Source organism: Lutra lutra, chromosome X (genome assembly GCF_902655055.1).
Source record: "Lutra lutra chromosome X, mLutLut1.2, whole genome shotgun sequence".
NCBI lineage: Eukaryota > Metazoa > Chordata > Mammalia > Carnivora > Mustelidae > Lutra > Lutra lutra.
In genome coordinates, this window is record NC_062296.1 from 66,335,551 (window position 1) to 66,362,865 (window position 27,315).

Below are 27,315 nucleotides of genomic sequence, written 5' to 3' on the forward strand. Positions count from 1 at the left end.
TAGGAGTTCCAACACTGGTCGCAGGATGGTCACTCATTTTAATCCCAAGCAGAAAAGAAGTTTCGTTTGCCAAGTTCACACTTCAGGTTGGGAAACCCGGAAGGAGGGACACTCCCGGTCTCTAAAAGAATGTGGCTTGCTCCTAATTTTATAAAATATATTCTCTTACATACAGATCTCTCCATATTAGCAGAGCATCTCTGCAATTTGAAAAGCAGTCTTATTTCGTCCCTGTCTTTGAAGACGCTCGTGAAGATCTTCCCTCCTGGGCCACAGGAAGCCTGAAAGCGGCCATTACAACATGTGCATTTCACGAGGCAGGGCAGCTCAATAGCAGCGAAATTTGGGCCTGGGTGGTAACAAGGATTTCCTAACCGGCCCTCCTGGTGAAAATGCTGCCTGTTTCTCAGGGTTTACTTCCTCTAAATAGAAAGTATTCAAACAGGGCATAGGGGGGAAGACCAAAAAAATGAATCGTGCCTTCCTAAAAACAAAACCTACAATACATGAGCTTCATTCAGCAAATGTTCATTGGGCGCCTACAGTATGCCAGGCCTTGGACTTAAGAGGTGGCTCGCTGCTAAAACTTGAAATTGAATGGAATTTTACCTCTGTGGTTTCTTAGATGGGGAAATACTGTTAATTGTATCCCACTAATCCTATATTCGTTAAATCAACTAGTAAATTTACTAAGATTAGGAAAAATAAGGCAGAGTTCAAGGCAAATTCTACTTGATATTGAGAGTTTAGATCACTTTTCTTCCCCCCAAATAGTCCACAATTGCCAAATTAAGTATTAACTTCTCAGGTCTCTACATTTGAGGTCCTAGTTTACCAGGAAAGTTTCAGCTGTCCTCTGCAGCCTTAGTTCAGACATGTGGCCTTTACAATCCCTACATCCCCATCAAAGTACATTGCTCACTTCTCTCCTCTATAAATTATCTCCACTAAACAGATTTTTTAAAGCTGGTTAATATGAAACACATACATTTTATTAAGATGAAAAACAGAGGATAGTAGTTACTCATGATCCAGTAGAACGGGTCTCACCAAGTCATCAATCCCTAGCTTTTCCAAGCTACCCTCTTTGGTGGGATCAGGAACTGCAAACAAATCCAAAGAGAAGCCACGTGTCGTGCTTCTATGGGGCTTTCACGAATGTAATTTCCTCACTATTTTCTTTGCATTGGCCCATTCCATTTTCTCCAGGTAAAATGTCTTTCTCATTTATATCTCCTAGTGGCTTGTCTGATCCTTATATGCCCGTATTTGATGCCACATTTTCGAAGAAGCCTTTCTTCATTTCCTGCCCCAACTTCATTCCTAATCCCCCCTTCTTTGATTCCCCAGAGCCCCTTATTTCTAATGTTCTGTGGAACCCATCATATTTGGCTTTGTAGTACACAGATTAAGTAGATTCTAAGTGCCTTGTTTCTCATCTTTGTGTGATAACAGCAATAAGAAATTCATGTGCACTGGGTGTTATATGTAAACAATCTTGGAACACTACATCAAAAACTAATGACATACTATTTGGTGACTAACATAACACAATAAAAAAAAGAAAAAGAGGCCTATTTTAAAAAGAAATTCTAAAATTATAAAAAGTTAAATTAAATTAAAAAGAAATTCATATACTATTTTATAGGTCACAAAGTTTCTTCTTACATAATATTTTCTTTCTTCTAACATAGTACATTTAGGGGCTCACCAAATTGTTGAAATGAGGATAAAAAAAAAAAAACCGCCCTGGACATTTAGAAAGCACCAAACTCCTCAGTTCCATGGACTCAGTACCTCTTAGTCACCCTCGGTATACTGTGACTCATCACTCCTTGATTCCACCTGCTTGGGATGTTAGCCACGAAGAGATTTTCTCTGACTTAAAAATTTTGAAAAACATGCTGCTGTAGGATTAATTCCCAAAGCCCATGTCAGCCTCATAAAGTCCATAATATATTATATTACGTATGTCTGTTGTGTGTGTGTGTGTGTGTGTGCACGCACAAGTGTTTTATGGGTCTTCTTGAGCTGTAGGTTGATTGTTTTTTTTCTTTTTTTTCTAAATGTCTGTTCCAAGTTAAATGATTGTCCCAGGGAACTCCATCAACAACTGATATACAAATAAAATGGAGAATCAAGCATAGTTCAGCTTGCAAATACCCTGGACAGAGGTTGGAATCCTCACAAACCATTAGTCTGCTTTTCCTCAGAAAGGACACTTAGTGTAATGGCCTTTGAAAATTTTGAGAAGCGACAACTTTGTAAATGCTCTTACCGCGCTGGAACCCCTGAGGAAGGAGAGCAGATTTCGACAGACTGGCAGCAGAATCAGCATGCAGTTGAAATTCAGGCAGGCTGCAGGGGCCCTGGCCAATGGCAGCGCAAACTGGAAGATGTGGGATAGGAAGCAGGTAACTCCTGTGAGCACAGAACACCCCCCCCACACCAACACTTCTCCAGGGTTCCCAGCATGAGGCCCACCAGAGACATCAAGTTATCTGAGAAGGAAGGTCCTTCAGAACCAAGAGTCTACCTGGAGGGCCTGCTGGGATCCTTTGCTTTAACCTGGCCCTTCTCTCCCACCCCAACATTTTACTACGAAAATTTTCAAACGTAAAGAGAATCTGAAATATTTTCACAACGAACACCCGTTTTCCCATCTCCCAGGATCCCCCCTCACAGAGCTGTCCATCCATCGGCCCATCCCTCTAGCCATCCGTCAATACAACTTATTTTTGATGCATTGCAGATATCAGTTCACTTCCTTCTAAATACTTAAGCATGGGTATCATTTGTTAGAGTTCAGTATAGAAACTGGGGCTTTCTAAAGAAGATTTTCTTAGTTCTTAGACTCGCTTCAGCAGTAACTTAGGTTGGTCTGCTGTAATGCTTTGGCATTATAATTGTTCTTTGTGACGCCTAAAGAAGTTGCATACTTTGGAGGGGAAAACAAAGGGAAATCATCCTTCTCAGTATCAGCCTGAATTAGCTAACAATTATAACAGCACAGTATTATTATGTAGTATAATTGTGTATACGCATGATATATAATACATAGTATAATTAGCGTTATGTCATGAATTCAGGGTTTCAGCATGATGTAAAAAATGGTATCCCGTGGGGGCCACCTGTCATTGTAATTGTTGCCATTTGTCGTGAAGAAGAGTCCTGGCAGTTCAAGGAAAACAAGAATGCTAATGGACCCAAGGAAAGTTGGGGGCCTTCACTCTGACCCTTGGGCAGGTTCCTCAAAGGCTCCATCTGGAGGGAGAGGCTTATTTCCTGAAGGTCATTTCACAACATGTCACAAGACACAGGGCTCTCCATGCACGAAAGTTGTCAGGAATCAGATGATTTAAAGAATATGGAAAGTCTCACTTGTCCCACCTGTGTCACCCTTGGATCAATCTCACCAAATCTGCCTGCCATTCCAGGGTTGGCATTAGATTTCTTCTTTAAGCTAAACAGTGGCACAGTAGTTCTTGGGAGGGGATGGATGCCGCTGGGATTCTCTGACACACTTTAGTTTGTCTCACACGGGAAGGCCTAAAGACTCTTGCCCAGGTGGTAGCAGTGGAGGGAGCGAGGTAATGGTGCCGTCTGGCTTGGTGAGAACATTTATTTAAAGTGTTGAAAGGAGTATGAACCAGAATCTTTGATTAGAAATGTAAGCCAGTCAATATTGCATGAGATGGAACTCATACCTACCCCAAGAAGTTTTCGAGTATAATGGTACTGAGGTTCAATGTCATAAAACCTGTAGAACCGGATGAAGAGGAAGACGTTCATCCCCAGCCATACCAGCTGCAAAAAGAGAAATACTTGTGTGACGTTTCCACATTTCAATGGGTAGATTTCACGTAAGATTGGAGTCAGAGTAGGGTCAGGACTTCCCCAGTCTAGCCTTCAACAAAGGTAGTTATACATCTGAGTGTGACCATCTGCGAGTCAGCTCCTTCCTCCAACAGTGCCCCTACACTTCGTGATTGTGACCTTTCCACCTTGTGGCATTCCCTGTGATGGTTTTACTATGGGCCAGGATGCCAGGTTATTATCAATCTATCTCACCTCTGTTGTTTCATTCCTCTTTTCTTCTTAATGAATAGCGGATGAGTCTTCTCGAAAAGAGAAGGGAAAGGAATAGGTTACTGTGTCATCCCCTGTGCCCATAAGACACTGTGTTCTACTCTCAGGGATGCCATCACCTCCCTCCAGCCCACAGCACCCCACCCCAGCTAGTGGGAGTCACATCGGCTAAAACGTCAAGCCTTTTATTCTATTTGGTAACTTTTGCTTAACTTTTCAAAGAGGGACTATTGAACATGAATGAGGGGGTGAGGGGCATGGGATTTTTTTTTTTAAAGCGACCCTCCTGGGACGCCTGGGTGGCTCAGTTGGTTGAGCAGCTGCCTTCGGCTCAGGTCATGATCCCAGCGTCCTGGGATCGAGTCCCACATCGGGCTCCTTGCTTGGCGGGGAGCCTGCTTCTCCCTCTGCCTCTGCCTACCACTCTGTCTGCCTGTGCTCGCTCTCTCTCCCTCTCTCTCTGACAAATAAAAAAAAAAATCTTAAAGCGACCCTCCTACCTTTTGACTGCTCATTTCATCCCAAGCACTGACTGCATTGAGTGAGGCACTGCTCAGTCTCAAACCTTCAGCTTCATAGTGATCTTTTCTTACCTGTGTTTTAATGCCATTAAAGGTCCATAGATGCCTGAGAATGATCTCTTTATGAAGAAGCTATTTAAACAACTTCTCCATTCCCTAACCTTGTCATTCTTACTCTTGCTTTCCAGACTGTGTCTTTATTGTCAAACGTATGAGTGTACAATTTAGGAGGAGGTCATCTCCTGGGGAAAACTGCGGTAGGAGCCAAAAGTATAATATGAACTTGTTTTCTATGGGAGTAGTCTGTTTTCAAAACGGTGATAAGAAATCAAGTTAAAAGCTCTGAGTCCTCAGAGGAATTCTATATTGCATTAGCATGTTGGTTTGGCATAATTTTTTAATGCATAATATTTCTTGGTTTTCTTTTATTTGTGCCCCCCTTCCTCTCTGTGTCTGTAAATCAGAGACTCAATATTTACTTCATGATAAATTCTTTCAAATTCCACTGACAAGTGTTCTTTTTAACATCAGTACAATACTTTCATTGGCTATTAGGAAAGGCTATTTAAAAATCAAATTTCTATTTTCCCAATTGTCTGTGATTGCTTTGCTGAGACTGCCATCTTAAAATAATAGTTGGTCCTTGTTATGGTAAAAAAAAAAAAAACTAAAGAGATTAACATGTCTATTTGAAAATTAGCCCTATCTTTACTTACAAAAATTATTTCTCAAGATAGATAGATTGATTTATATAGTCACATATAACATATATAATATATCCACTATATAAGTCTAGTTTATTTCAACTTCCTCCTCTTGAATTTTTATAAACCTCGTAAATAATTCAAGTTTACCTCAGAGGAAGAAAAGGTACTTTTTAAAAAGGAAAGTTGAGAAATTCAATTATTTTTGCTGTAATCACTGAAATAAAGGCCATCTCCCATACACGAGCTGATCTTGTACCTGTTATTTGGAAAACGGTGTAAAATTACGATTGCCCATTTTTAAATGGTATAAACACATAAAAAGTAGTGAATTTGCCTCTGAGTAAATATTTTTTTTAAAGATTTTATTTATTTATCTGACAGAGAGAGATCATAAGTAGGCAGAGAGGCAGGCAGAGAGAGAGAGGAGGAAGCAGGCTCCCTGCTGAGCAGAGAGCCCGATGCGGGGCTCGATCCCAGGACCCTGAGATCATGACCTGAGCCAAAGGCAGCGGCTTAACCCACTGAGCCACCCAGGCGCCCCCTTTTTTTTTTTGCCTCTGAGTAAATATTGATAAACAACTTAGACTCAGAGATCATTAGCATGAAATGTCTTCTACCCCCTCTGTGAAATGCTGGCTGATTTAGTACCCCCAAAGTCTCAAGAAATAAAGTAGGTGAAGTGAGACCCTAGATATATTCTTTTCATTAATAAGATTGGAAGGCTGCCCTCGGTCCCGCTTACAGATAGACATATGTTCATATGGTACATCAGCTTCAGTGCAATTTCACAAACAAGCAAAACAAACAAACAAGAAACGTTGCCCTCTCTTAGTTTCCCAGAGAACCCAGACAAGTTTGAGAATTTATCATTTCTCTCTCATTGGTACTTACGACGACAAAGATGGAGAGCCCTTCATTCTCAATCCAGTTCCCCATGGTGACAGACGTTCAATGCCTTGTGTCTGCTTCTCTTCTTTGCTCTGCTTCTTCTTCCCATGAGGAAATGAAAACAGCAGCCTGGGGCAATCAGTTTCCTTTTCTATTATCAGAAATTAGCTAATCATTGGTCAACTGAAAATCTTGTTTCCATAAGAACTTTAAATCTTTAAACCACAAAAAAGCTGCGGAAAAAGGGTCCATAATAATTCAATCATAACTAAACATAGTAGGAAATGAAACCAATTTCTACAACTGAGAGACAACAGACCAATGATGGGATATATTTTACACATGGACTTAACTTTTTGACTAATCAGTTTTTAAGTAGCCGCTTTGAAAAAGTCACTCAACTAGCCATGACTTCGTACTGGATAAAAGTCATTAAATAAAATATCTTTTGACAGGTTGAGCAGCATTTTACATTCTTGTTGAGAAAAATAATAATAATAATGATGGTTGATATTTATAGCATGCTTACATCATGCTAGTTTTCTAAGACACATGTGTGTGCATACACATATATACACACATGCGTACATATACAAACATAGCTACATAATAATTGATATATATGTCTGTGTAAACACATACACACATGTATTAAATTTAGTATACAAGTAAATTCACTTGATTCTAACAATTTAACCCTTATAAAGTAGTTTTTGAGAAGATTTTTTTATTTTTTATTTAAATTTGTTAGTTAACACACAGTGCAATATTGGTTTCTGGAGTAGAATTTAGCGATTCATAAAGATTTTATTTTTAAATAATCTCTACACCCAATGTGGGGCTTGAACTCACAATCCCAAGATCAAGAGTCACATGGTCTACTGACTGAGCCAGCCAGGAGCCCCTAAACTAGTTTCTATTACTATGATTACACTTAACAGATGAAGAAATTGAAACCCAGAGCACTTAAGTGACTTGGCCACAGTCATGCAACTAGGAAAGAGTAAAGCTGGGATTTGAAATCCAAGCACTTTGGCTATACTTCTAAGCAGATACCAGAAAAAAAAAAAAAAAAGGCTTAACTGTGTCAAACCCATCCAAAATCACTCCAAATACAACTACAGGAAATAAAAATATAACAAATACAGCAAAATGTTTGGATGACCATAGGATTCCTAGGAAGACATGACATCCTCTAGACTAGGTATGTACACAGGGTCAATATAAAGGTACATCAGATGTGGTTGAGGCCAAAAGCCAGATTTAGCATTTTTTTTTTCCTGACTACTACTCTGTCTTCAGGACATGAAAGATAGAGGAGGGTAGGATGGTAACCCCAGTATGAGATGAACGCTGACAAATTACACAAGGGCGGTTGTACAACAGCTCCAGTTAATGAAGAGGTTAAAAGCAGAAACAGCAGGGCCAAATGGGAATGAGAGAATCAGCAAGAGAAGCATGGACCGTTTTGGTGGCTGTTTATTTATGAACCACTTGAGACAGCCTACAGAATTAGGACAGTTAGTAAAGTAACATTATTTTGCACTTAAATATTTTAGGAAGGGTATTAAACTGTGACCTTCTCCATTGCTCTTGGATCACGCGCAACCCACGTAAAGGACAGATGGCTTCATGGTTCCGTTCCACACAGAGGTGAATTCAAAGAAACACAGACAACGGAAACATGTGCCCGTTATTCACCTCTTTGTGCTGAGCTCTACTCCCCGCCCTTTCCTTGCGCTGCTCCGTCTCAGGGAGAACTGCATGTGCCGGGCTCCCTGGCCCTCTGGCTTCTGGTGTGATCAGCCAACCGGGAGGACGAGGAGCAGGATAGAAACCCACTTGTTTCTCCCCCCAGCTCTCTGCTTCGAGTAGCATTTCTGAAGCGGCTGCATTTCCACGAAGGCTCCAGCTTCTGCCAGCTTCTCCCTCTAGAACATGAGTTCTGGGGGCGCCTGGGTGGCTCAGTCGTTAAGCGTCTGCCTTGGGCTCAGGTCATGATCTCAGGGTCCTGGGATGGAGCCCCGCATCGGGTTGCCTGCTCAGCGGGGAGCCTGCTTCTCCCTCTCCCACTCCCCCAGCTTGTGTTCCAGCCGCTGTGTTTCTCTCTGTCAAATAATGAATAAATAAAAATCTTAAAAAAAAAAAAAAAAAAGAACGTGAGTTCTGGCTCCTACCAGATGGCCCTGCCTTCTGGGCTTGAGTTATACCACCTCCTCTTGGTGTCCCCCCAGGGTGGTAACCACTTCCTGTAGTTGTTCATCTTTGTGTTGCCTCCACAACCATGTGGGGATTCTGCATTTTCCCATCATCCGTGCAACAGATTCCTAGCATGAAATTACCTGTGTAAAAATGTAGTGCTTTGGGGGCACCTGGGGGTTCAGCTGGGGAAGCACCTGCCTTCGGCTCAGGTCATGATCCTGGGGTCCTGGGATTGAGTCCCACATCCCGTCCCTGCTCAGCGGGGAGCCTGCTTCTCCCTCATTGCCCCTCCCCTCTGCTTGTATATATATACACACATACACTCTCTCTTAAATAAATAAGTAAAATCTTTAAAAATAAATAAAATAAAATGCAGTCTTCTTTTCCTGGCTGGACTTTGCCTGATACACAAAATGTAACTGAAGCATGTACTCATTTTCTTATGTAATTAAAGAAGTGAGGCAAGGAGGGGAGGGATACACCAGCTTAAACATCTGCTCTCCTGCTCTCTGCCCCGCTCAGGCTCCTCCACAGGGGTGGGGCGGGTCCTGCAAACTGCAGTTCCTTCAAGCTCTGTGAAAGTTACCAAAATCTCCTCCTCTCCACTGCCCCCCACCGCTTCTCTTCCCCAGCCTGCTGCTCCATCTTCCTTTATCTCATCGAAATCTTCAAGCGTCTCCCACATTTTCTCTTGGGCCTCCTGATGCCTCTGCTCTGCTGGGGAGGCCATGGCAAGAGGACCATGAATGCACATGTGCTAAGAAATAATGCTCTTTGTCTCACAAAAACCTCTTTCCTGAATGTTTTCCAACTCCCTTCCCCTCCCTCCATGAGTTGAGAGAAAAATGCAAAAGAGAAAGGATATTTTCCGTGGGTAATCAACCATTCCCTCCCATCGCTTTTTCCCCCCTTTGTAAAAGTAATCACAGGGCTGTGAGTAGAGATTTCTGGAGGGCCTTAAGGACCTCAATCAGTTTCACAGCTGGAAGAAGACAGATCAGTTGCAAAAAAAAAAAAAAAAAAAAGCGGGGGAGGGGGGAGTAAAAGCTTTCTTTCATGGAAAGTTCCTTCCCTTCTGAGAACACTGTTCAAGCAAATTTTAATGTGCACCGCTCTTGGAAAGACAGAGGGTTTGATAAAAAGCAACAGGGAATGGTTGACTGGGATTGACTGGACCTGAAGAATAAAGAAAACTGAACCCCTGTATCTTCTCCCAGCCGTTTTGGCTTCCACTGTTTCCTAAGCTCTTAATATCAAGCCAGACTGTGGCGAAAAGAAGGCAGTACTCACCCTCCCAGTAGGCAGTCAGGAGTAACACCCTCGGATGTGACTGAAATCCTAGACACCTCTGGCTGAGAAAAAAAGGAGATAAGCAGACCCAAGTCTCCAGGAAATTCCCTGACTATACATCCCAAGTATAATTCCTTCTTGATTTTTCAAATTAAATTAAGCTCTTAATTTATTCCCAGAAGTAAGTGTGAAATTGCTGAAGAAAGGGAGATGTGTTACCACACCAAGATTCCCAATTTGTTTGGTTCCTGGTGATAGGAGAAATGGATTGCTATTCCTTTTTTGTTTGTTTGTTTTTTGAGAAAAAACAGGTGCAGGGAGGGGGCGGCAGGGGTGGCGGGGCACAGGGTGGGGAGGGGCAGAGGGAGACAGAGAAAGAGAGAGAGAGAATCCTAAGCAGCCCAGTGTGGAGCCAGAGGCAGGGCTTGGTCTCAGAACCCTGAGACCATGACCTGAGCCAAAATTCAGCGTTTAACCAAGTGAGCCACCCAGGTACCTTCACTTCTGTTCCTTTTTTCTCGGCTGCGTATACTCTACTTTCAAGAACTGCCATACTCCCACTCTGGATGCTTCTATGGGTTATGTGGCCCTACTTTCTTTGCCTAAGGATGACCCGTGAGGGGACTTTACCTCCCTGAACACAGTATTTGTCCCAGGGGTGGGCACTGGATCCAAAGAAGGCTGTTTAGAGTTCTCGGCCTAAGGAAGGAGTCGTTTGAATCCTCCGGTCTGATCTGCCCAAGACACTTGGACATCTTTGTTATTCTTTTTTTTTAAAGATTTTATTTATTTATTTGACAGACAGAGAGAGAGAGAGAGAGAGATCACAGGCAGGCAGAGAGGCAGGCAGAAGGAGAGGGAGAAGCAGGCTCCCTGCTGAGCAGAGAGCCAAATGTGGGGCTCCATCCCAGGACCCTGAGACCATGACCTGAGCCGAAGGCAGAGGCTTTAACCCACTGAGCCACCCAGGCGCCCCCATCTTTGTTATTCTTAAAAGACTGGGTTTCTTGGGGCTGGAGATGGACATGAAGGACTTTTATTAGAGAGTGCCTCTGCAGGTAAACACCCATGGAAAGGAAGGAAAAATAAGAAAGCGGGAGTGGGCAGAAGGGGAAGTTGAATGATCAGTGTGTGGTCCCAGTAAGCCCTCAACAGCCCTGTGGGGAGATCTGAAGCCACGATGACTCCAAATGCTCTTGGACAAGACGGCTGTCTTCATTGAAACAGTCTGTGCTGTAGCTGCTGACAGCAAGGGAGTAAATCTTTGGTTCCTGAAGTTCGGCCTTGTGCCCACATTATAGTATCAAATCCAGTTACATAAGCCATTAATTCCCACCACTACCACTTCCCGCTTTTAAAAAACAGTTTGAGTTGACTTTCTACCATTTATACCTAGAAGGGTTCCTACTAACGCATGGTGTAATGAAACCCACTTCTACTTCGTAACCACAGTTTCAAAGGTTAGTGAAAGTGGAGTACAGCTGCTAGAAAGGGATTCACACGTTCTATCCCCTGTTGGAGGGAGAAAATAAAAGAAGAGACATTTAGTGAGATAGGTAATTAAAGGTAATTAAGGACACGATTTTTAAGTGGCATTTCATTTAATAGAAAGCTAATAAGTCTGGTGATGAAGATTTAATTTTTAACTCTTAAAAAAGAATTTTCAAGACACCTGGATGGGTCAGTAGGTTAAAGCCTCTGCCTTTGGCTCAGGTTATGATCCCAGGGTCCTGGGATCGAGCCCTGCATCGGGCTCTCTGCTCAGCAGGGAGCCTGCTTCCCCTCCCCCTCTCTCTGCCTGCCTCTCTGCCTACTTGTGATCTCTATCAAATAAATAAATAAAATCTTAAAAAAAAAAGAATTTTAACTCTTTGGGTTAAATGTGATTTGTTTACATTTATTGATGAGAATAAGGAAGAAAATGAAGCTCACACGGTTTCTCTCACTAATCATTGATTTGAATTTAAAACTTTTCAGTAGGCCTCCTGTGGTAAATTGGTTATTTTCTTTGTCTTTCTCGAAAAAAAAATCAATATTTCAGATTTATCTTGGTCTTCATAACAGCTTTGTAAAGCATTTTGTCTATGCCAAGTGCCTTATGTGATTTACCTCATTTATTTTTCATAACCACCCTGCAAGGTATGTAAAATGATCATATCCATTTGTAGTAGGATGAATATGGGGTCCCTTCCCACCAAAGATGTTTAGGTACTAATAAGTTCACAACCCTCTCTTGGGAGGTTTCCTGGTATAATATGAAACCAGCCCCTGTAGGCAGACGTCAAGGAGAGGGGAGAGAGGCAGCCGCACACTGTCGGTGTTGGTGTGGGTAGGTGGTCATTTTAATAATAGCAAAGGGGAACTTACATACAGGGTTTATCTTGGGTGGCAGCGAGAGGGATAGGTTCCCACACTTGACCTCCAAATCTTAAAAGTTTATATAAAGATAACTTAACTGGGCTCAGTCACATACACCGTGCAAGTGTTTTCAACATCCCATCACTATCTCAAGGCTCTGTCCTTGGAGCAGCCTCTGGGAGCAGGCAAGGTGAGTGGAAACCACAGTCCAAGGACAGAGCGGGGGTTGAAGAGCCCCCAAGTACCCAGGAACAGCTCAGGGGTCGACTGGTGGTCACGTCTTTTTGATCACATTCCCCAACAGTACTAATTCCTGGAACCTGTGAATATATTACCTTATCGAGTTCAAAGGACTTTGTAGATGTGATTAAAGACTTTGAGATGGGAAGATTAGCATGAATTATTCTGGGTGGGCCCAGTGTAATCACAAGGGTCCTTACTGGATGGAGGCAGGAGGCTCAGAGGCATAGAGAGAGGATGGGAGGAATGGAGCAGAGATCAGAAGAGAGAAGATGTTATGCTGCTGACTTCGAAGATGGAGGGAAATGGATTCTCGATTTTCTAGAAGATATACAAACCTGCTGACACCTTGCTTTTCACCCAGTAAAACTGATTTCAGACTTCCTACCTCCAGAACTGTAAAAAAACACATCTGTGCTCTTGTGAGCCAGCTGGCTTTGAGTAATTTGTTATGGCAGCAATAGGAAACTCATACACCATTTTACAGATGAGAGATGAGAGCCCCAGGGAGATAAAGTAGCTTGCCCAGAGTCAAATGGCTACTTGATGCCAGAGCTGAGATTGAAATCAGGGAAGTCTGTTGCACTGTTGCTTATTTGAGCCACCAGACCATTTTGTAAAGCTAGGGCTTCGTCATAAATAATAAAATCATTTCATGAGTACCAGCTGCCACCCAAGGCCCCCGGCTTGAACTCTGCTATTGTGCTTTTGTTGGCAATGTGTAATATAACTCTTTGTCACAAGACTGATAGAATTGTCCTTGGTCTCCTGTCCCCTTCTGACAGCCTAAATGTCACTGACAGGTTCTTGCAGTAATGACACGCAAACACAACAGGCTCAGCCCAAGAAGCCTGGAGAAGTTGAACAGTAAGGGGTTAGGTCCCTACAACCAGTCTCTGCGTATTTTACCTGGCCCTGAAGGTGGAAAGCTCTGTCTCTGAGTCTTCTCCATCACTTTGCCCCACCCCAGAAAGTTTGTGAGCTCCCCCACAACCTGCGCTGGGCAGGTAGCCAAGGCTCATCCTTGTGAAGATGTCAACCAGTAAGTTAAGTGTTAGTCAAGTGAGAGATTCAAGAGTCAGCTCTCCCTGGAACACCGGCGGTGCCATAGGAATGGTGTACCGTATGTCCTTCTCAGGGCACCGCATCAGGAGGCACATGACATTGGTTTGTCATATCACTGGTGATGTCCTTGCTCTTAGGAAATGCACACGGAAGTGTTTAAGGCTAAATATAGGCAACTTAGGCTGAAATGGTTCAAAAAAAAATAATACTATAATGTGATGAAATACTGATAGTTGATGAATCTGGGTCAAGAGCATACTAGATTGCTGTGTACTATCCTGGTCCTTCTTCTGCATGCTTGAAATTATTTTAAAATAAAAAGGTTTTTAAAATATGACATTCGAAGCTGTCTTCAGTGTGTACAGATTTCTCTGGCAGTGGGGGAAGAATACATTTTGGCAAGATGCTGCCCTTTTACTGGGGAAGGCACTTAGATTGGCTTTTTCGTGATTCAAAGGCACCACCTGGTCTGGGTGTCAGAGGTGTAGCTGGGAAAGAGCTAAACTGCTCAGCACAGTAAAATGAAAGGGTGATATCCTTGCATGGAGAAATTTACAGTGTTAGCTGATTTCAAGCTTACGCTGGAGATTATGAAACAGAATGTCATGGTGGATACAAGGGGTTCCCACAGAGATGATGACTAGGTCCCAGAACAGGACAGAATGTCTGGCCCAAAAGAAGACAAGGCCAATGAGGGGCTTTCCTGTCCATGGTGAATCTCAGAGAACAGGGGCACACAATAATGACTGCTGGTTTTCCCTCTCCTATATTGTAATTCTTTTGTGCTATTTGTATGTCTTCGCTAAAGTTGATTAACAGGCATGATATAGCATCAGCTTGAATGAATGGTCATCCCAGAAGATAAGGTAGATCCTGGCCATGGCCAAAGTAGGCTAGAAGGGGCTGAGGCGGCAGGGCAAGTCCTGGTGAGATGATCAGTGATGACCCCCCCGGGGAGCAACAGGAGACAACGAGGAGGCCACCAACAGCTGAAAAATCCCCAGAAGTATTTGGGAAAATGCCCTGGACTTGCGGGCATTCTCTGGGGTTTGGATTGTAGGGATTTGCATATTAAAGGGAAGAAGATTGCAGAACCCTGGAGAACTTGATTCTATGCAGGAAAACAGCATCCATTTGCCACTTATGGAATCACATTCAATAAATGGTAAATATGTATATGCATGTTTCAAAGGTTTATTCAAGTCCAGAGAAAGGATTGGTGTGCCCACCCCTTACTGCAACAATCATTAAGAGAGTAACTTCTCATTCAGCAAGGTAAACTCACCCATTGTAGATGAGGTGGATCAAGAACGAGAATTTTCCTATGTGTGTGTACTTTCAAGCTTTGCTAATTTAGGGACCATGTGTTTAAAAAAAACACATAATAAATGTTTATTTTATTTTAATGCATTGAGATTATTAATTTGTGGTCATTTATGAGATTTACCAAACTTCTTTCTTGAGTCTGAGACCTCAGTAATTAAACTCAACCACCAAGAGTTCAAATGAATCATAAGGTTTTATTTTCTCACTGACATGGGAAGACATCTGCACATACTGAACTTGAAACTACAGGCTAAAAATGTGAATATTGTTGTCAGTTCAAGGAAGTGAAGATATTTAGACTGAAGATAGACTTTTATATAAATCAGAGACCACACTCATTTCCTGTTCTAAACCTCCTGGGTTCAGTGGATTAACAATTTTGAACGAAGGCAGACAGTTTGGTGGAAATGAAACTACGATTTAAAAAACAGATTTGAGGGGCGCCTGGGTGGCTCAGTGGATTAAAGCCTCTGCCTTCAGCTCAGGTCATGATCCCAGGGTCCTGGGATCGAGCCCCACTTCGGGCTCTCTGCTCAGCGGGGAGCCTGCTTCCTCCTCTCTCCTCTCTGTCTGTCTCTCTGCCTACTTGTGATCTCTGTCTGTCAAATAAATAAATAAAATCTTTAAAAAAAAAAACAACAGATTTGAAGACCATGAATGACATTTAAAATTTCTTCAACTGCATTTGAAATTTAGTATCTATATCCATACATATATAATTGGATAACTCTCTGTCTTGTATGATTCAAATTTATAACTATTGATTTGGCTTAAAAATGGAACTTGCCCATCAAAAATGGCAGAGCCCTTGGAAATATGGTACATGTATGAATATAGATGCCCAAACTCTCCCAAACTATCTGGCAATATGGCCCATGATGAACTATACTTGGGTCGCAGGTGACTGTCTAAAATTGTTATCATTAATGAAACAGCTGAAATCAAAGGGGCACCATGAGCAATGCAAGCCCAGAGTCAAAATGAGGTACCCCCTGGCTATATCTACTTCACATTTCTCCAGGGTAATTTAGTCTGCTAAATACCAGCGTTAATAGGCATTGTTTTTGGCTACTCCAAAAATTTTCTCAACTTCCTTCTTCTCTGCTGCCTCCCAATACAGAAAATGAAAAAAAAAATAGGTCTCCCAAACTTCCCCAAACTCCTTGCAAGTAGCCTCAAAATAAAATTTTTCCAGGGGGCAGGGAACAAATCATTACTAGAAAAGCATTAAAAAAAAACTATTAATTTATTTATTTATTTATTTATTTATTTATTTATTTATTTATTTGAGGTTGGGGAGGGGCACAGGGAAAGGGAGAATCTCAAGCAGGCTCCATGCTGTGCACAGAGCCCCACGGGGGGATCAATCTCATGACCCCAAGACCACCACCTGAGCCAAAACCAAGAGTCGGATGCTTAACCAACTGAGCCACTCAGGCAACCCCCAAAGCTTTTTACTTTATTGATAAAATAATAATAATAAAGTCAGGGATGAATTGAGCAAAAATGATGGTATTATGGACTGAATTGTGTCCCTCCAAAATTTGTATGTTGAAGTCCTAACCCCCAGTATGACTATATTTGGGGGTAAAGCCATTAAGGGAGGCAATTAAGGTTAAATGAGATTGTAAGGGTGGGGTCCTAATCTGATAGGACAGTGTCCTTGTAAAAAGAGGAAGAGGTACCAGAGACTTCTTTCTTTCTCTGCATGGGCGCAGAGAAGAGGCCAACAGAGGGCATAGCTAGAAATTAGCAGTCTACAACCAGGAAAAGAGGCTTCACTAGAAATAAACCATGATGGCACCTTGATCTGAGACTTCTAGCCTTGAGAACCAAGACAAGACACATTTCAGTTGTTTAAGCCACCAGGTCTGTAATGTTTTGTTATGGCAGCCTGAGAAGATTAATACAGACAAGTAAGGAAATGCAGGGGCCTGTCCATCCCCAGAATCATCAGAAAACCTGGGAAAAACTGAGAAGATAAACCTTATCCAAACTCTGGAAGACAATGAGAGGTTTCTAGCAATGGAGCAAATGCTTAGCTAAGAGAATGGCCACTAAAACACAGTAGGAGAGGTTTGTGGCATTTTTACTTGCCCTTCTCCAATCCCCTTCCCCCCATGTGGCAATGGTCTTGAAGACGGCAGCCTGCTTTCCATTCACAGGTACTTGTTTGTAGTGGGACTGGAGCAGACCTCGCTCCCAAGGAACAGCATTTGTCAGCATTTGTTTGGACCTATCTGGGGGTTCTGTGAGGGACCTAAGCACTTTGTTTTCCTCATCAGAGTTCTTTCAAGGTGAAGTGGCTAAGAAAAGGTCCTCCCTCAAAGACATCAGAAGGAAATCCACTGCCATCTGGGGCAAAAACATAAGACTTCGGGCAAATAATAGATACACTGACAGGCAGGAAAAGCTGGGGCATGAGATTCCTGGGGGGGAATAAGGGTTTTGACAACCTGCTGGGTAGACTGGGGAAACTAGAAAGCCATGCAAACACACATCCAGGATAGGGTACATGCTCAGAAAAGACCTAAGAAAACCATAAGTTTCCACCTCTGGCTGATCTTTAGGCTCAGGGCAAGTAGGAAGCGAAGGCTAAGGTAGAATTGGAAATGGCCTGGCTAAGGGTTGAAGCCAATCTTCAAGGACCTGGTGAGTATATTTTTTTCCCTCTCTTCCTTCTTCCTCCCTCCCTCCCTTCCTTCCTTCTTCCCTTCCTGCCTTTTTCAATTTGGCTCCAAGTGTTTAAGGAAATCTCAGTCAAATAAGTAGCTGGCCCCTGACTTAAAGGAAAGAGACCTCATATACCACTCATGGCAAAGAATATATTCTTTACAAAAGCAGTTTAGGAAAGTCACTAAACAAACAACTGTGACCCATAGCAAGCAATAAATCCTGGAATGAGGGAGAATCTAAGTCACCATACCATAATATTCAAAATATCCAGTTTTCAACAAAAAATTACAAGGCATGCCTAGAAACAAGAAGGTATGAAGAAAGTATGGTCCAGATGAATGGATAAAGAAAATGTATTCAGCCATTAAAAAAAAAAAAAAGAAATCTTACCATTTGCAACAACATGGATGAACCTGGAGGGCATTATGCTAAGTGAAATAAACCAGACACAGAAATACACATACTGTCTAATCTCACTTACACGTGGAATCACAAAAAGTCTAATTCCACAAACACTAAAATGGTGGTTGCCAGAGACTGGGCATTGGGAAGATGTTGGTCAAAGGGTACAAACTTTGAGCTCTAAGATGAATAAATTCTGGGGATCTAATGTGAAGCACAGTGACTACAGTTAGTGATACTGTGTTATATGCTTGCAAGATACTACGAAGCTAAATCTTAAATGTTCTCACCACAAAAAAGAAACGTTAATTATGTGAAGCGATGGAGGTGTTAGCTAACCTTATCATAGTAATCATTTGGCAATATATGCATGTCTCAAATCATCATGTTGTATACCCTAAATTTACATGATGTTATTTGTCAATTATATTTCAATAAAGCTAGGGAAAAGGAAAGATAAGGTCATACAGGGGTGGGATGGACCCTTCTTCATCCAATATGACTGGTGTCCTTATAAACAAAGTATGTGAAGACAGCGGGGGGAGAAGAAATGTTCACAGCTGCAAACCAAGGAATGCCAAGAGTTGCCAACAACTATTCACAGCCAGGAAGAGGCAAGGAAGGATTCTCCTCTACAGGTTTCAGAGGAAGCAGGGAACTGCTGGCAACTTGGTTTAGGAATTCTACCTTCCAGAACTATAAGACAATAAGTTCTGTTGTTTAAACCACTCGATCTGTGACATTTTGTGATAGAAGTCCAAAGAAACTAATCTATGCCTCCTATAGAGAAAACAGCACGTGCAAAGGCCTGGAGGCAACAGAGAACAGGGCTCCGTCAAGGATCTGCAAATAGCTCGATGTATTTGAAACTGAGAGAGGGAGGGGCACCCGGGTGGCTCAGGGGGTTGAGCCTCTGCCTTCGGCTCGGGTCATGATCCCAGGGTCCTGGGATCGAGCCCCACATTGGGCTCTCGGCTCAGCAGGGAGCCTGCTTCCCCCCTCTCTCTGCCTGCCTCTCTGCCAACTTGTGATCTCTCTCTCTGTCAAGTAAATAAATAAAATTAAAAAAAAAAAAGAAACAGAGAGGGAGAGGAGGGAAATGTCAAAAATGAGGCTGGTGAGATGAATGAGCAGGGCCAGATTATGCAGGAGTTTGTAATTTATCCTAAAGATAAAGACAAGACACACTGAAAGCCTTAAGAAGGGGAGTAAGATGATCCGATTTGTCTCTTAGTAGAGAACTATGCCTTCAATAAGAAATGGACTATAAACTAAAAAGCACTATCAACAAATAAAAGTTAGAAGGCTCCAGAACGTGTCTTGGTGAGTGTGTAAATTGGCTATCACCGTGTAAGTAAAGATCCCAAACTTAGTAGCTTAAGACAGCATCTGATATTATTTCTTGCGAGTATGTGGATCAGTTGACAGATGACTGATCTTGGCTGAGCAAGTTGGGAGTCAGCTGATCTAGACTGGGTTCTGCTGGCTGGGACTCCATAGCCTGTGGTTTTTATCCTTCTGGGGACAGCAGGCAAATATGGGAACATCCTTCTCCTACAGATGGAAGGGGTGCAGGAGAGTAAACCTAAGCAGAAAAGTGCTCTTTCAAGCCTCTGCTAGCGTCATGTCTGCCAGCAACCCATCCGGCAAAGCACATGGTAGAGCTCATTATCAAAGGGCAGGAAAATACATCTCGTCCCTTTTTGAGAGGAACTGTAAAGTCACATTACGAAGGGTGTGCACATAGGGAGGGGTGAGGAATGGAGGCTATTAACGCAATCCACCAGTCATGTGGGAAACTACCTTAAGGCAATGGTGGCCTCCAAGTACTCCAGCAGGCCAACTGTCCCAGCAGTCACAGAAAAGACCCACAGACTACATGAAAAGGCTTGATCAACACAGTTTATCAGACAAACCTTAAGACACACAGCAAATGGCAAGGGGGAAGAGGTGAGGTAGGTTGACATGCTGCACACAGGGCACAGAAAAGCAGAGGGCCCACACTTCCTGAATCCTGGAGTAGGCAGTGGGCATACATCCAGTCTGTCTGTCTCTTGCTGCATCCACCTGCCCAGCTCATGGTGCAGTTGTGAGCACTAGACTTGAGATTTAAGCCAGGGGACCACAGACAGAAAGTACCTAAGACCAATGGCACACACTTCCTCTGGGAGACAAGTACACCCAGCCACAGCTATATTTGTCAGTAAGTCTACAGAACACCTGAGGGTTTGATTTGTATTTCTTAGGGAGAGGACACATGGGACCAGGAAGGTGTCACCAGTGGGTGGCCAATGTAAGACTTCACAAATATAGAATCCCTTATCATCCTCATGTAAAAGACTATGCCTCAACTACCTCATGTATATTTATCATATATACCATGACTACTAGTGTTTCCGTGCTCTTTCCATTCCTTTCTATCTAGGTTCATACACGTATTCTGTACTTACTCTACTTATCTCACATGTCTTCCAGGTTAATAACTTACTCATTGTTTTGGTTGGAATTTTGTCACCCCAAAATTCATATGTTGCAGCTCCCACCCCCAGTGTGAATGTATTTGGAGATAGGACTTTTAGGGGTTACATAAGGTTAAATAAGATCATACAAGTGGGACCCTCTGATAGGACTATTGTTCTTATAAAAAGAAAATGACAAAGGGATCTTTTTCTACACACACACACACGCGCGCGCGTGCACGTGTGCATGCACACACAGATCCCCAAGGAAAGGCCATGTGAAGACACAGCAAGAAGGCAGCCATCTATAAGCCAGGAAGGGAGTCCTTACCAGAATTTAATCATCCTGGCACCCTGATCTCACACTTCCAGTTCCCTCAACTGTGAGAAAATAAATTTCTATTATTTAAGCTACCCAGTCTATAGTATTTTGTTATCACAGCCTGAGCTGACTAAGACACTGATCTCTGCCTAACACATTGTATGAGTTTTACCTGTCGCATTTGTTTTCTTGTCTTCTACAGCAGAATCCAGTAATCTCAAACAGCAAATAGACATTACCCTACCACTGTGAGAGACGGTAGTGATGTGAATTAGACCTGAATAGACTAGGGAGAATGGCAAGGGGGAGAAATGGAAAGTTCAGAAGCAATATTGCCAGGATTTGTTGACTGAGGAATTAGTTGGATGAGAGTGAGGAACAGGAAGGAGTCAAGTTTGACCTCTGGTTTCTGATTTGGGCAACCGGGTTAACAGTAAGGCCATATGGAGAAAATAGCCAGGAAGAACAACCATTATGCAGAGAAGGGTAATGAATTCAGTTTTATACAGGATTGAGTTCAGGTGGGTTGGGAAGGAGAGATTTCCAAGGGGAAACCCTGGCTGGTTAGTCGGATGTATAAATGTGGAACACAGTAATGAGGTCTGGCTGGAGACACAGGTGTGAGTGTCAAAAGTAAGTAGAAGGTGTAAGAGAATGGTTGAGTTTCATTCTTCTACACATAGCTGTCCAATTTTCCCAGCAGCGAAACAATCTGAGGGTTTTGGAGGGGCGGGGGGTGGGAGGTTGGGTGAGCCTGGTGGTGGATATTGTGGAGGGCACGTATTGCATGGAGCACTGAGTGTGGTGCATAAACAATGAATTCTGGAATGCTGAAAAAAAAATTAAAAATAAAAAATTTTTTTAAAAAAAGTAAGTAGAAGGTAAACAAGGCCATAGGAGAATATAGCAATAAGAAAGAAGGAGGTCGAGGGCAGATATTCCTTGGAGACTTTGGTTTGAAGGCTAACAGAAGAGGACAAGTCTGAAATGGAGAAGAGGAAAAGCGGTCAGAGAAGACAGGGAAAATCTGCAACTAAGGGGCTTGGCAGTCACTAGAGTTCCAGGTACCAGTCATTTGATGCCAAGAATTAGGTACAATACAGACTAATGAGTGACCCCAGATTTAGCGATAAGTGGAAGTTATCAGTGACCTCAGTATGAGGTTTCAGTAGACAGCATGATCAGTAGACAGTGGTGATCCAAGGGGAGCCAGATGTTCATGGGCTCAGATGAAAGGCTAGAGTCCCCTCAAAATGGCTGGCTCTGATAGCGAAAAGAAAGCATGCTGGATTTGAGAAGAAATGTGGACACCAGAGGGCTTTGGTTTCATTTTGTTTTTAATTAAGAGCTTGTAAGTGTTGGTGAGAACAAGCTAGGACAAAGGGAAGAAGCTACACACAGAGGATCTTTGACAGAACAAGGTTCCTGAGTACTTTGAAAGAAGGAAATGGAAGGAGACTTAGACCGGAGGGGGAGGGGCTCCTCTCTTGTAAAAGGAGGGAAAGAGAGTGCAGATGCAAAAAGGTCTGTAGGGCTGGTGGCAGGGGCTAGAGGGACTTCCTCTTTGTGGTTTCCATGTTCTTTGTGAAAGAACAGGAAATGTTTTCTGTTGAAAATGAAGTGGTTAATGGACATTTCAGGAAAATGAAGAAAGCTTTCAAGTTTTGTGTCTGCTGTTTAGATGTAGGGCTCAGCTATAGAGAACAAAATGATTCAAGGCAGAGTTAAGAACTCACTTGGCTCCGAGATCATAGATCAGCAGTGGTATGAATCTGTGGTAATTTTCATAGCTCTTCTTACCAACTTATGTGTAAGTGTAGAGGAAGAAGGCAGCTGAGGTGATCAGGGTTGGGTCTTGCCTGACAGGTGGTATGAAAGGACAGCGTGTGAGGGAGTTCAGGACGTGTGCAAGACAATGCTGAAGTGATGGATGGTAGAGTCTAAGATGGGTAGAAGACCAGGAAGTGAACATACAGGAGGGAGGCAAAGTCAAAAATCGAAGAGCAACCAAACGTTTTGATGAGGTTGAGACAGTCAACCTTGGATTTGAGTGAATGAGGAAGAGAGAGAAGCAGAAAGTGGTGATCCAAGGGCTCACGTCTGAGATGGAAACTTTAGAGGTGGTATACGTCTGAGAGGTGACCAGGTTCAGAGCATGGCTATGAGACAGGGTAGCTGAAGTCGGGGGAGATGATGATTTCTGAATGAGGAGGCTAGGGAAGAGTGAGGCAGGGTTCTGGATCCACTGAAGTCACCCAGAATGAAGGCCCTCCTCTAGTAGCAAATTTCGTTAACCCCTTTGCTGCTGGACTTTATTTGAATCCAGTCTCCCTACATAAAGCTGTGTGACTTTAGCCAATCTATTTCAGCTTTCTTACTCTCAGCTTCGTCATCTGAAAAATGGAAGAGGGGTATTCATATCCACCTCACTGAGCTGGGGGGATAATGAAGGGTACACAGTGCACACAGCACAGTGCTCAACAATGCTTGAGTTTTACCTCCCTTATAAATGTGGTGCACAGAACTGAGAAAAATGTTCTAGGTCTTGTCTGACTTGTCAAGGGTGAAGGGGGATCTTGACTTCCTATGTTTTAAAGATAGCATGTCAGTGGTGCAATCTCAGACCAATTGTACTACCCTTTCAAAGACTTGCCTCACATTATTGGCTCACATAGAAATGTGCAATCAATTTCAACCACCAGACCATTTTAATAGAAACTGCAACAATTGAGGTATCTGATAAAAAATTTCAGGCCAAGTATATGTGCCTGTGAAGCCTCATGAGAGAAAGGGCTGTTGTATTAGGTGGCCATAACAAAACACCACAGATCGGGGGTGCTTAGACAACAAAAATTTATTGTTTCACAGTTCTGGAGACTAGAAGTCCAAGATCAAAGTTTTAAAGAGTCAGTTGCATTCTGAAGGCCCTCTCCTTGGTTTATCGGTGGCCATCATTTCCTTTGTCCTCACACGCTCTTCCCTCTGTGTGTGTCTGCTCTAATCTCTTCTTAGAAGGACATCAGTCATATCAGACTGGGGCCCACCCTAAGGCTTCATTGTAACTTCATTGCCTCATTAAACACTTCATCTCCAAAAGCAGTCATATTCTGAGGTCTTGGGGGTTAGGACTTCAACCTATGAATTTGGGGAGGGACACAATTCATTCTCATTTGTAAATGAGAATTCCATTTTAAAACACTGCAAATTTGTCAAGGCTTCTGGTCATATTTTAAGACACATTAGAAACACACAAAAGTAAAAATGTTAAGACAATATGAACTAAGTTTCAGTAACATGTAATAATAATATAATATTCATATCAAAAGGGAAAAACCTTGAAAAATTATTCACTGAGGGAAGAAATAAATAATGCATCCTGCTCCATAAAGACAAAATGTATAAACTAAGAAACTAAGAAAGACAAAATGTATAAACTAAGAAACAAAACAAGACAAAATGAAAAAAAAATCATGCTAATAAGTGGTCTCTCTGTATATTTAAGGGCTGGGCTGGTGTTGGAACCCATTTCTTCTTGGAGACCTGGGTAGACATGTTTCTTTGGAGCTGGAGTTCTGAAAGAAGCTCTGGAAAAGAGGGCCAACGATGGTGCCGCTGCCCTCCAACGAGGGTGCTTAGACCTACTGTCAGAGGTGAGAAGTTGATAGCACCACATTTTCTGAGTTCTCTCACCCACTCCTTATTTGAGGGTCACCCAATTTCAAGATGGCCACACAGATGTGGGAAGGAAAATAACACTGCTTGACCATCAGCTGTTGGCAGGGGCTCTGATAGGTGGTCTGCATTCGTTAATTCAATACAGTGCTCGCATCAAGATTAAGAAGTATTTCTTCTCATCCCCATTCTACAAATCAGTCTGTTGAGGATTAGAAAAACCAAGTACCTCATCTAAAGTCTTATGGTGGTAGTCACAGAGGTAGGATTCAAATTTAGGATGGCCTAAAGATAAAGCATTAGTACTTAGGGTTATACCAAGCGAATGAGTCTAGACCAGTACTGCCCAATATGGTAGCTGCTAGCCACATGTGGGTCTTTAGATTTGAAATAGTTAAATTTAAATAAAATTTAAAATTGAATCTCTCAGCAGCAGTAGCCAGATTTCAGGTGCTCAGTATCTACCTGTCATTAGTGGTGCAGACGTAGAACACTTCCATTATCACTGAAATTTCTGTTGGACAACACTAACGGGCCCTGGCATAATTTAACCATATCATTACTTCTGTGAGACTTTCATTGACAAGATGTTTTACAGCAACTAATTAGAATGCAGATTTTAAAGGTACCAATTTGTTCACTTTTGAAAATCTCTTTAAAAATCAGGAAAGATGCGTATCTAGAAGGGCATATAACATCAATGTACAGGGGCTCCTGGGTGGCTCAGTCCATCAGGCATTTCCCTTCTGCTCAGGTCATGATCTCAGTGCCCTGAGATCGAGTCCCTCGTTGGGCTCCCTGCCCAGTGGGGAGTCTGCTTCTCTCTGCCCTCATGCCCCTCTCCTTCTGCCCCTCTTCCCACTCACCCTCCCTCTCCCTCTCTCAAACAAATAAATAAAATCCTTTCTTTAAAAAAATCAATGTACAATTTAACTAATAATTTTAAAGTGAACACCCATGTAAGCACCATCAGATTTAAGAAATGGAACAGTAGGGGTGCCTGGGTGGCTCAGTGGGTTAAAGCCTCTGCCTTCGGCTCAGGTCATGATCCCAGGGTTCTGGGATCGAGCCCCACATCAGACTCTCTGCTCAGCAGGGAGCCTGCTTCCTCCTCTCTCTCTCTGCCTCCTTCTCTGCCTATTTGTGATCTCTGTCTGTCAAATAAATAAATAAAGTCTTTTAAAAAAAAAGAAATGGAACACTACCAGTCCTGTGGTATCCCTCCCTTGGTCTATCCCTTTCTGATTAAAGTCTAACTGCCTTCCCTTCAGAGGTAACCAGGAACCTGGCTTTATGCAATTATTATTTTCCTCATGATTTTACCACCTATGGGTTAAGTCACAGAGTTTAATTTTGCCTTTTAAAATTTTCACATACACTGAATCATAAAGTAGACATTTTCTTGTGTTTGTATGTTCAAAAGAACATTAGTAAGACTCATCCATTTTGTCACATATAGCTATAGTTCATTCACTTTCTTTGCTGTATAGATAAAATTCCCTCTGTATAATTACGCCACACCTTATTTTTCTTTTCTAGCGTTGGTGGCTATTTGAGTTGTGTCCAGTGTCTGATGATTACAAATACTATCCTTCTCTGAACAAAAGGAGGATTTCCCATTCTGTCAAGTTGAGACTTGGGTTAAGAGATTCACAAACATTTCTGACAGCAGTCACAATGAGGATACATTTTACATTGTGACTCAGGATACTCATAAATGTATACAATGGAAACAAAAATTCCCCCGAAGAATAATGAATAATTGATGTGATACATGCAATGCATTTTCCTACTTTCCTCTGTATTCAATTCTAGTCTGTTTCCCTTTTTCTGAAAAAAAAAAAAAAAAATCAGACTGTGACCCCCCTAAATTGATTTTGGGATCCCTTGGTGGGATCCCAAAAGTTACAAAAGATATGGATGGCAACACTAGGCTAGTGGGCCCTTCCAGAACAAACCTTCCATGGTTTCCATGACTATGCATTTTTCAGGCCAATAAAGTATCATGTAGTGAACCAAAACCATGAGGGCAATCTGTTTCTTCCCCTCTTCTTCATCAGAACAGAAAGGTAAATGTGACCCAGGACTGAAGCGGCAAGCATGCGGAATCTGTCACCAGCCTTTGTCCAACGCATCGTGTCCCAGAAATGGTGTGTCAACCTATCTCACCCCGGATACGGAAGGGCTGACCCCTTCCCTCACCTCAAGAGGCACTCGGAGGTTAATTTCTTTATTTCCTTATGGGCCTTTCAGGAGCTAGCCCTTCCCCGGGGTCTGGAGGAATGACTGACTTACTCAGGGAGGTCAAACCTCAGCTCTGGACTGGCATGCCTCCTTGCAAGCCGCCCTTTGTGTTTTCCCCACATTTGCAAGTTCACCCAGCCTTCTTCGGCACAGCAGATCCTGTCACCTCCCTCACCCTATGGCCAACCTCCTGTTGCCATAGTGTTAACTTGCCTCTGTGGGGATTATAAGGGCTCTTTCCCAGCTTGTTGGAGATGGGACCCCAGAGTAAAGGAACACAGCCTTTCAGGAGTGGCAGGTCAAGTTGCCAACTCTGATTTTTTTGCAGAGCTGTGAGCCACGGGTGGTGAAGGAGAGTGACATCTGGCAAATGTGGGTGTGGGGTGGGTATAAGGGTGATAACAGGCATTGTTCTACTTTTGGCCTCTGAAGCAAGAACATGTGATGTCTTAGAAGCCCTCAAGGGAGTGGGAGGTTAAGAGCAAGGGTTTTCAAGTCAGATGACCTGGACTCAACTCTGGCTCTTCTACTTCCTGGCTGCATGACTTAGACCAATTTTTTTAAGATTTATTTATTTTTGAGGGGGGAGGGACAGAAGGAGAGGGAGAGAAAGTCCCCAGAAGACTCCCTTCTGAGCACGGAGCCCAACAGGGGGCTCGATCCCACAACCCTGAGATCATGACTTGAGCCGAAATCAAGAGTCAGATGCTTAACCAACTGAGAACACAGGCGCCCTTTAGACCAACTATTACCCCCACCATGGTTTCCACATGTATAACTGTTACTTCTCAGCCCTGTTTTGAAGATGAGATGATGCTTGTGACTCACTTAATGCCTTGCACATAGAACGGGCT

At 42.7% G+C, this 27,315-nt stretch overlaps 1 protein-coding gene across 1 annotated transcript in view; it reads right to left on the minus strand.

The window, feature by feature from the left end:
* The window catches only part of LOC125091990 (cytochrome b-245 heavy chain), a 35,542-nt gene extending 29,220 nt beyond the window's left edge, over positions 1-6,322 (minus strand). The window contains 3 exon segments of the mRNA XM_047716194.1: positions 2,279-2,389; positions 3,712-3,807; positions 6,209-6,322. Coding sequence (XP_047572150.1) covers positions 2,279-2,389; positions 3,712-3,807; positions 6,209-6,253 — 252 coding nt within the window. The 5' untranslated portion in view covers positions 6,254-6,322.
* Between the last annotated feature and the right edge of the window lie 20,993 nt (positions 6,323-27,315).